Source organism: Eucyclogobius newberryi, unplaced genomic scaffold, assembly GCF_026437365.1.
Source record: "Eucyclogobius newberryi isolate DKJ021-1_F unplaced genomic scaffold, fEucNew1.0.hap1 SCAF_4, whole genome shotgun sequence".
Classification (NCBI taxonomy): domain Eukaryota; kingdom Metazoa; phylum Chordata; class Actinopteri; order Gobiiformes; family Gobiidae; genus Eucyclogobius; species Eucyclogobius newberryi.
In genome coordinates this window covers 39,689,840-39,700,322 of record NW_027316056.1, presented here as the reverse complement: position 1 = coordinate 39,700,322, position 10,483 = coordinate 39,689,840, and the positions used below count along the sequence as shown (strand labels likewise).

Below are 10,483 nucleotides of genomic sequence, written 5' to 3'. Positions count from 1 at the left end.
AACACGTCCAGCGACAGGACAGGGGTACGACAGGGCGCTCTAGTGGAGACAGGAAGCAACAGCAGCAGAGCGGCCTGTGGGACGAGACCAGAACTGAACCAGGATTGAACCAGGATTGAACCAGGTCTAAACAAGGACTAAACCAGGACTGAACCAGGACTAAACCTGGACTAAACCAGGACTAAACCTGGACTAAACCGGGCACAGAGGGGCGTGGCCCGCTGGGCTCTGGCGCGTTCCTCAGAGTTCGGAGAAGACATTTGGAGTGGATGTTTTCCCAGAAGCCTCGGCGGCCTCTTCACGGGAAAAGCGCTCCGGCGTGAACTTTACCTGTAGAAAATGTGCGCCGCCGTCGTCCGCCTGCAGGAGGCGCTCGATCTCCTCGTCTCGTTTCCTGAGTTCCTCCAGGTCTTTCTCCAGCAGCTCCAGGTCTCGCTCTGCTCTGCTCACCACCGACCGCTCCTTGACCTCCAGACGGGCGCGCACCTGCCACAGACCGAAACGTGCACTTAAAACACACAATAAGCCCCGCCTCCGCCAAAACGTGCGCTTAACACACAATAAGCCCCGCCTCCGCCGAAACGTGCACTTAAAAACACACAATAAGCCCCGCCTCCGGCTCAACCAGAGGAAGGTGGATGCAGTGAAAGAGGAACATCTCTGAAGGTCGTTCCTTCATCAGCTTGACCTCAGGGTCGATGTCGGTGTAATCCCTCATTCGTCCAGGCGTGTTCCATAGTAGAAAAAGCTTCAGTTGTTTCATCTGGACTCAGAAAAATAGACGTTTCGACTCTCATCCAAGAGTCATTGTCAATAAAAGAATTTAGGTCGAGAACTCCGATATTTATACTATTCTGTGGTAAGTCCAGCCCATTGGGAGGAGCCTTCCTGAAGAGGAAAGAGTTGTTTGTTTCAACAGAAACTTACCCTCTTGGTATCTACCGAGCCTATTCAACCCTTGAATGGGCTATTAGTCTCCCCTTTGTCTTTGTGAGACCCTGGCTCACCCTGAGGACCTGATTAACATCTAAATGTCCTGGTACTGGTCCTCTACCTCTCCAGGGGTTCAGGATCCCATTGTAGACTACAGGAAGATTGAACCTTAGACCTCCGTTTCTGTTTAAAGAAGGTTTTTCTTTTTTAACAAAAATAGCTTCTTTAACTCCTCTTTCAAACCATCTTTTCTCCCTGCTTAAAACCTTCACCTCACCGTCTTCAAACGAGTGATTAGAGGCTTCAAGATGGAGATGCACGGCGCTCTGTGGTCCTGAACTTGTATTTCTTCTGTGCTGATAGAGCCTCTTGTGTAGAGGCTGTTTCGTCTCACCTATGTAACGTTCTTTACAACTTTCTTCACTGCATTGGATCGAACAAACTACATTGCTCTGTATTTGAGTCGGCAACTTGTCCTTAGGATGAACCAGTTTTTGTCTTAAAGTGTTTCCTGGTTTAAAATAAACAGGGACTTCGTGTTGTCTAAAAATTCTCTGCAGTTTTTCCGACAGGCCAGACACATAAGGGATAGAAACACCCTTCCTTCTCTGGTCAGTTTCCCTTTTGTCTTGCTTCTTGGTACTCTTCACTCTGTTGAGAGCCCAAGCGGGGTAACCACAGGCTGAGAGGGCATTTCGGACATGTTTTTCCTCTTTCTTCTTGCCCTCTGAGCTGGTGGGCACACCTTGAGCTCTGTGTTGTAAGGTTCTGATCACACCCAGCTTGTGCTGTAGTGGGTGGTTGGAACCAAAGAGCAGATACTGGTCGGTGGTTTCATATGATGTTGTGTCCCTGTTCACCTGCATCCCAACCTCTGATGCAGTAGCAGCAGTGAGGATCAGACTGCAGGAAGACACCACCCTACAGGAAAGGATCAAACTGACACCTGAACACATATGTAAACTGTTGGACATCTGTCTGAACACCACTTACTTTCAATTCCGGGGACAATTTTAGAGACAGATTAATGGCTGTGCCATGGGCTCGCCCGTCTCTCCCATAGTGGCCAACCTGTACATGGAGCACTTTGAGAAGAAGGCACTGGCCTCATTCTCAGGCATAGCCCCAAAACTGTGGCTCCGCTATGTCGATGATACTTTTGTAACAATCAAGAAACAAGAGCTGGAAACCTTCTCTGATCACATCAATGCTGTGGACCCACATATTAGGTTTACAAGAGAAGACGCTAAGGAGAATCGCTTGGCCTTTCTTGATTGTTCCACGATCAGAGGAGAGGACGGGAAACTCCAAATAGAAGTATATAGGAAACCTACACACACGGACCAGTACCTGCTCTTTGGTTCCAACCACCCACTACAGCAAAAGCTGGGTGTGATCAGAACCTTACAACACAGAGCTCAAGGTGTGCCCACCAGCTCAGAGGGCAAGAAGAAAGAGGAAAAACATGTCCGAAATGCCCTCTCAGCCTGTGGTTACCCCGCTTGGGCTCTCAACAGAGTGAAGAGAACCAAGAAGCAGGACAAAAGGGAAACTGAACAGAGAAGGAAGGGTGTTTCTATCCCTTATGTGTCTGGCCTGTCGGAAAAACTGCAGAGAATTTTTAGACAACACGAAGTCCCTGTTTATTTTAAACCAGGCAACACTTTAAGACAAAAACTGGTTCACCCTAAAGACAAGTTGCCGACTCAAAAACAGAGCAATGTAGTTTATTCGATCCAATGCAGTGAAGAAAGCTGTAAAGAACGTTACATAGGTGAGACGAAACAGCCTCTACACAAGAGGCTCTATCAGCACAGAATAAATACAAGTTCAGGACCTCAGAGTGCCGTGCATCTCCATCTTGAAGCCTCTAATCACTCGTTTGAAGACGGTGAGGTGAAGGTTTTAAGCAGGAGAAAAGATGGTTTGAAAGAGGAGTTAAGGAAGCTATTTTTGTTAAAAAAAAGAAAAACCTTCTTTAAACAGAAACGGAGGACTAAGATTCAATCTTCCTGTAGTCTACAATGGGATCCTGAACCCCTAGAGAGGTAGAGGACCAGTACCAGGACATTTAGATGTTAATCAGGTACTCAGGGTGGGTGAGCCAGGGTCTCACAAAGACAAAGGGGAGACTAATAGCCCATTAAAGGGTTGAATAGGCTCGGTAGATACCAAGAGGGTAAGTTTCTGTTATAACAAACAACTCTTTCCTCTTCAGGAAGGCTCCTCCCAATGGGCTGGACTTACCACAGAATAGTATAAATATCGGAGTTCTCGACCTAAATTCTGTTATTGACAATGACTCTTGGATGAGAGTCGAAACGTCTATTTTTCTAACTGAGTCCAGATGAAACAACTGAAGCTTTTTCTACTCAGGGTCGATGTTTGGGATCAGTCGTTTTTTTAAGACTGGGATGTTTGTCTTGTGTTTATACATTTGGAAATAATAAAAATAATAATAAATACATTAAAAAAATAAAATAAAAAGTCTGACCAAATCTGTTTTAGAGCTTATAAAATGTGAATATGATGAAATGATTTGTGTGATGTTTGGGGAGCTAAACATCTTCATCTGCTGTGGCTGAAATGACTTCAATCTCATCAGTTTCATTTGTGATAAAATGTTAAAATGTTATGGATTATTTCAATTTATTGCAAAGTTCCGAAGTCAGGCAAAGATCAGAGAAAACAGCTCTTTCACAGACGTGAGCTGGTCAGGACGACCCTGCACGACCCTGCACTGGTCAGGACGACCCTGCACTGGTCAGGACGACCCTGCACGACCCTGCACTGGTCAGGACGACCCTGCACGACCCTGCACTGGTCAGGACGACCCTGCACGACCCTGCACTGGTCAGGACGACCCTGCACTGGACTTTCTTTCCATTTGTGATATTAAAGTGCTGATGTTCTGCTGCTGGAAACATCACAGACGCCGCTCCGCAGACGCCGCCCGGCCGCTCCGCTCACCTCGGCTTTGGCCTTGTCCAGTCTCTGAGCCACGTCGGCGAACACGGCCTCACTGTCCTCCAGCACGGACGAAGCCGACGCCTACAACACACAAGAGACAGGATCAGACACACCCACCAAGCAGCAATAATAATCACCCTTTCATAATGAGGCCTTTCTGCAGATGTAATAATAATCACTCTTTCATAATGAGGCCTTTCTGCAGATGTAATAATAATCACTCTTTCATAATGAGGCCTTTGTGCAGAAGTAATAATAATCACTCTTTCATAACGAGGTCTTTCTGCAGATGTAATAATAATCACTCTTTCATAATGAGGCCTTTCTGCAGATGTAATAATAATCACTCTTTCATAATGAGGCCTTTGTGCAGAAGTAATAATAATCACTCTTTCATAACGAGGCCTTTGTGCAGAAGTAATAATAATCACTCTTTCATAATGAGGCCTTTGTGCAGAAGTAATAATAATCACTCTTTCATAATGAGGTCTTTCTGCAAATGTAATAATAATCACTCTTTCATAACGAGGCCTTTCTGCAGATGTAATAATAATCACTCTTTCATAACGAGGTCTTTCTGCAGATGTAATAATAATCACTCTTTCATAACGAGGCCTTTCTGCAAATGTAATAATAATCACTCTTTCATAACGAGGCCTTTCTGCAGATGTAATAATAATCACTCTTTCATAACGAGGTCTTTCTGCAGATGTAATAATAATCACTCTTTCATAACGAGGCCTTTCTGCAGATGTAATAATAATCACTCTTTCATAATGAGGCCTTTCTGCAGATGTAATAATAATCACTCTTTCATAACGAGGTCTTTCTGCAGATGTAATAATAATCACTCTTTCATAACGAGGTCTTTCTGCAGATGTAATAATAATCACTCTTTCATAACGAGGCCTTTCTGCAAATGTAATAATAATCACTCTTTCATAACGAGGCCTTTCTGCAGATGTAATAATAATCACTCTTTCATAACGAGGCCTTTCTGCAGATGTAATAATAATCACTCTTTCATAACGAGGCCTTTCTGCAGATGTAATAATAATCACTCTTTCATAACGAGGTCTTTCTGCAGATGTAATAATAATCACTCTTTCATAACGAGGTCTTTCTGCAGATGTAATAATAATCACTCTTTCATAACGAGGTCTTTCTGCAGATGTAATAATAATCACTCTTTCATAACGAGGTCTTTCTGCAGATGTAATAATAATCACTCTTTCATAACGAGGCCTTTCTGCAAATGTAATAATAATCACTCTTTCATAACAAGGCCTTTCTGCAGATGTAATAATAATCACTCTTTCATAACGAGGCCTTTCTGCAGATGTAATAATAATCACTCTTTCATAACGAGGCCTTTCTGCAGATGTAATAATAATCACTCTTTCATAACGAGGTCTTTCTGCAGATGTAATAATAATCACTCTTTCATAATGAGGCCTTTCTGCAGATGTAATAATAATCACCCTTTCATAATGAGGTCTTTCTGCAGATGTAATAATAATCACCCTTTCATAACGAGGTCTTTCTGCAGATGTAATAATAATCACCCTTTCATAATGAGGTCTTTCTGCAGATGTAATAATAATCACTCTTTCATAATGAGGTCTTTCTGCAGATGTAATAATAATCACTCTTTCATAACGAGGTCTTTCTGCAGATGTAATAATAATCACTCTTTCATAACGAGGCCTTTCTGCAGATGTAATAATAATCACCCTTTCATAACGAGGTCTTTCTGCAGATGTAATAATAATCACCCTTTCATAACGAGGTCTTTCTGCAGATGTAATAATAATCACTCTTTCATAACGAGGTCTTTCTGCAGATGTAATAATAATCACTCTTTCATAACGAGGTCTTTCTGCAGATGTAATAATAATCACTCTTTCATAACGAGGCCTTTCTGCAAATGTAATAATAATCACTCTTTCATAACAAGGCCTTTCTGCAGATGTAATAATAATCACTCTTTCATAACGAGGCCTTTCTGCAGATGTAATAATAATCACTCTTTCATAACGAGACCTTTCTGCAGATGTAATAATAATCACTCTTTCATAACGAGGTCTTTCTGCAGATGTAATAATAATCACTCTTTCATAACGAGGTCTTTCTGCAGATGTAATAATAATCACTCTTTCATAACGAGGCCTTTCTGCAAATGTAATAATAATCACTCTTTCATAACAAGGCCTTTCTGCAGATGTAATAATAATCACTCTTTCATAACGAGGCCTTTCTGCAGATGTAATAATAATCACTCTTTCATAACGAGGCCTTTCTGCAGATGTAATAATAATCACTCTTTCATAACGAGGTCTTTCTGCAGATGTAATAATAATCACTCTTTCATAACGAGGTCTTTCTGCAGATGTAATAATAATCACTCTTTCATAACGAGGTCTTTCTGCAGATGTAATAATAATCACTCTTTCATAATGAGGCCTTTCTGCAGATGTAATAATAATCACCCTTTCATAATGAGGTCTTTCTGCAGATGTAATAATAATCACCCTTTCATAACGAGGTCTTTCTGCAGATGTAATAATAATCACCCTTTCATAATGAGGTCTTTCTGCAGATGTAATAATAATCACCCTTTCATAACGAGGTCTTTCTGCAGATATAATAATAATCACTCTTTCATAATGAGGTCTTTCTGCAGATGTAATAATAATCACCCTTTCATAACGAGGTCTTTCTGCAGATGTAATAATAATCACCCTTTCATAATGAGGTCTTTCTGCAGATGTAATAATAATCACCCTTTCATAACGAGGTCTTTCTGCAGATATAATAATAATCACTCTTTCATAACGAGGTCTTCCATAACGAGGTCTTTCTGCAGGTGTGATAATCACCTTTAGACACTGCAGATTCAGGTGGAAGTCTTCCATGTCCCTCTCCGTGTCCTGGATCTTGTTCTGGAGCGTCCTCTGACTCTCCTGCAGCTGCAGACCAGGAAACAGACACTTTCATCTGGTGGAAATTAAACACTTTCTCCAACGACTAGAAAAGGATCAGGACTAAACCAGCTCTAAACCAGCTCTAAACCAGGACTAAACATAAGTATGAAGGGTCCTGGTTTAGTCCTGGTTTCAGCCCTGTTTCAGCTCTGTTTCAGCTCTGTTTCAGCTCTGTTTCAGCTCTGTTTCAGCTCTGTTTCAGCTCTGTTTCAGTCCTGTTTCAGTCCTGTTTCAGTCCTGTTTCAGCTCTGTTTCAGTCCTGTTTCAGTCCTGTTTCAGCTCTGTTTCAGCTCTGTTTCAGCTCTGTTTCAGTCCTGTTTCAGCTCTGTTTCAGCCCTGTTTCAGCTCTGTTTCAGCTCTGTTTCAGTCCTGTTTCAGTCCTGTTTCAGCCCTGTTTCAGCCCTGTTTTAGCCCTGTTTTAGCCCTGTTTTAGCCCTGTTTTAGCCCTGTTTCAGCCCTGTTTCAGCCCTGTTTCAGCCCTGTTTCAGCCCTGTTTCAGGCCTCTTTCAGCCCTCTTTCAGCCCTCTTTCAGCCCTGTTTCAGCTCTGTTTCAGTCCTGTTTCAGCTCTGTTTCATCTCTGTTTCAGCCCTGTTTTAGCTCTGTTTCAGCTCTGTTTCAGCCCTGTTTCAGCCCTGTTTCAGCCCTGTTTCAGCTCTGTTTCAGTCCTGTTTCAGCCCTGTTTCATCTCTGTTTCAGCCCTGTTTTAGCTCTGTTTCAGCTCTGTTTCAGCCCTGTTTCAGCCCTGTTTCAGGCGTCTTTCAGCTCTGTTTCAGCCCCGTTTCAGCCCCGTTTCAGCCCCGTTTCAGCCCCGCTTCAGCTCTGCTTCAGCTCTGCTTCAGCTCTGTTTCAGCTCTGTTTCAGCTCTGTTTCAGCTCTGTTTCAGCCCTGTTTTAGCTCTGTTTCAGCTCTGTTTCAGCCCTGTTTTAGCTCTGTTTCAGCTCTGTTTCAGCCCTGTTTCAGCCTTGTTTCAGCCCTCTTTCAGCTCTGTTTCAGCTCTGTTTCCGCCACATTTTAGCCCCGTTTCAGCCCTGTTCCAGCCCTGGTTCCTCACCCGTCTCCTGGTCCTCTGCCCGTCCCCGCTGCTCTCCTCTTGGTCGGCCTCACAGAGCAGGCAGTGCCCGCTCCAGTCGGGCTCCTCGCGGCCCTCGGTCGCCCCGGGCTCCAGGCCGAGGCGGTGTTGGGCGCAGAGCTGCTCGGACAGACTCTCCACGGCCTCCACCAGCTTGTGGCGCCGCAGCGTGCCCACGTCGCGGTGAGGGAGGCCGTGGAGCTCGCAGAAAGACGCCAGGCACACCAGACACGACTTCACCGCCTTCAGACAGCTCTCGGCGGGGCAGAAGTCGCACGGGACCTTCATCAGGACAGAAAAATGAGCACGTTAATCTGAAACACGACCTCCTGAAATAAGAGGCAGAATTAGCTCTCTCAAAACAGATGTTAGCTCCAGGTGTCGACTTTTGTAAAATTACCTCTCCGACTCCGCCCAGGAACGGCTCAGGCTCCGACGTGGTCTCGCTCTGCCGCAGTCTGTCCACAACCTCCGCAACGTCAACAAAGGAACAGAACTTTATTAGTTTACAACGGGACAATGCACAGGTGTTCATCACCGCGGCGACGCAGGTAAACAAGTGTATAATAATGACATCATTAACTTTCTACGCGGCGTGCAAACGGACTGTTCCAACCGCACGAGGTCAGCCAAGTGTTTTGCTCAAAGGCACAGCTGCAGTAAAGATGTGTTTTTATGATACTTGCGTTTTCTAAATTAAAAAAATACAAGAAACTAAATCTAAATTAAATTAAAAAGAAAGAAAGAAAGAAAGAAAGACTAAAGAAGGTTCAACGCTAACGTCCCAATGAGTCGAATGGTCCATTTCCAACTTAAGTCTGAATGTCATTTTTTACATTTGCCGGATGTCTGTTCCTCTCTCAGTCCGGTCCTTGATCGTTGGTGACATTTGTATCTCCCGAGTCGGATTTATTACACTTTTAATTCTAATAAATGAGGCGAAATTTGTATTTTTAGCCAAATTTTCGGTCAGACTCAAAAATGTTATCCAAATTCCTTAATATGTCAACAACGTGACATTTAAACCTGGCTCTGTCCATTTTTCAGATTTATATGTCTTAATGTTTTGTCTGTTTTACACATAAAATGCCTTGTATGAAAACATGACATGATGAAATAAACGTGTGAGACATTTATTCTTACATTTATGTGGGTCAATTATAGAAGTTTCAATGTAAAAGCTTTAAATTTAAGATGTTTTCCTGTTCACCGCACGATTTACTCTTTGTTTTATACTGTGCCTTTTATACAATTTAGAACTATAACTCTAATACTTCTAAGTCCGGTTTATTCAAAAGCACATGATCGTTCACGTCGGTCCAGCTTTGACCAGGAAGAAAACGGGCAAAGACAAGAACGAAAGGAAAAAGTTAAATATTAAAAGAGTTATTTTGAATTTCATTGCACTTTGTCTCCCAAACACTACAATTGCTCTAAAAACCTACAAACGTACAAATGATTGACGACTTAAACGCCAACAATCAGCTCCAGGTCAGGTGACTCTGGTTCCCCTGGACACGGCCACAGGGTCGGGGGAGCGCGGCGGCGGCGGGTCGGAGCTCGTACCTCGGCCAGCACCGTGTTCCGCCGCAGCACGGGCCTCGGGTGGAACTCCTCGCGGCACTGGGGGCAGCAGAAGCCGGACTCGGCCTGGTCCCAGTAGCCCCGGATGCAGCCCATGCAGTAGGTGTGGCCGCACGGGATGGACACCGGGTCCCTCAGCACGTCCAGGCAGATGGGGCACCGGAACTGCCCCTCGGTGACGGAGATGCTCGCCTGCGCCATGGTTCAGCCCCCGGGTCGGTCCTGGTTCAGCCCCCGGGTCGATCCTGGTTCAGCCCCCGGGTCGGTCCTGGTTCAGCCCCCGGGTCGGTCCTGGTTCAGCCCTGGGTCGGGCTCTGATTTAGTCTACCGGTACTTTATCCTTGGCTTGGTTTAGTCTAATTTAGTCAAATTTTAGCCCTGATTTAGTTTTGTCTAGTTTTTCCCTGATTTAGCCCAAGATCAAACTTGTTTTGTTTTTAGCTCAGATTTAATTTAGTCTAATTTCAATCCTTTTCTTCTCCTGGTTCAGTCCTGATTTAGTCCCAAAGCCGAACTATTTAGACCCTGGTTTAATCCTGGTTTAGTCCTAGTTTAGTCCTAGTTTAGTCCTAGTTTAGTCCTAGTTTAGTTCTGGTTTAGACCTAGTTTAGTCCTGGTTTAGACCTGGTTTAGTCCTAGTTTAGACCTGGTTTAGTTCTGGTTTAGTTCTGGTTTAGACCTAGTTTAGTCCTAGTTTAGACCTGGTTTAGTTCTGGTTTAGTTCTGGTTTAGACCTAGTTTAGTCCTGGTTTGGACCTGGTTTTGACCTGGTTTAGTCCTGGTTTAGTCCTGGTTTAGTCCTGGTTTAGTCTTGGTTTAGTCCCGGTTCAGCCCGGTTCAGAATGCCGTGACCCGCGCTCTGCTCTCACCCTCCGGTGCTCGTTCCGGTAAGTCCGGTGTTGTTATTTTGAACGGGCGGAGCTTCCGTCACTGCACGATCCG

General features: G+C 44.2%; 1 protein-coding gene across 1 annotated transcript in view; it reads right to left on the bottom strand.

The window, feature by feature from the left end:
* The window catches only part of LOC140378092 (E3 ubiquitin/ISG15 ligase TRIM25-like), a 16,266-nt gene extending 5,783 nt beyond the window's left edge, over positions 1-10,483 (bottom strand). The window contains exons 1-7 of the mRNA XM_072463761.1: positions 9,524-10,483; positions 8,358-8,426; positions 7,940-8,239; positions 6,783-6,872; positions 3,904-3,984; positions 331-486; positions 1-74 (exon numbers count right to left, since the gene is read on the bottom strand). The exon at positions 1-74 is cut by the window's left edge and continues 86 nt beyond it. Coding sequence (XP_072319862.1) covers positions 1-74; positions 331-486; positions 3,904-3,984; positions 6,783-6,872; positions 7,940-8,239; positions 8,358-8,426; positions 9,524-9,742 — 989 coding nt within the window. The 5' untranslated portion in view covers positions 9,743-10,483. The remainder of the gene's footprint in view (positions 75-330; positions 487-3,903; positions 3,985-6,782; positions 6,873-7,939; positions 8,240-8,357; positions 8,427-9,523) is intronic.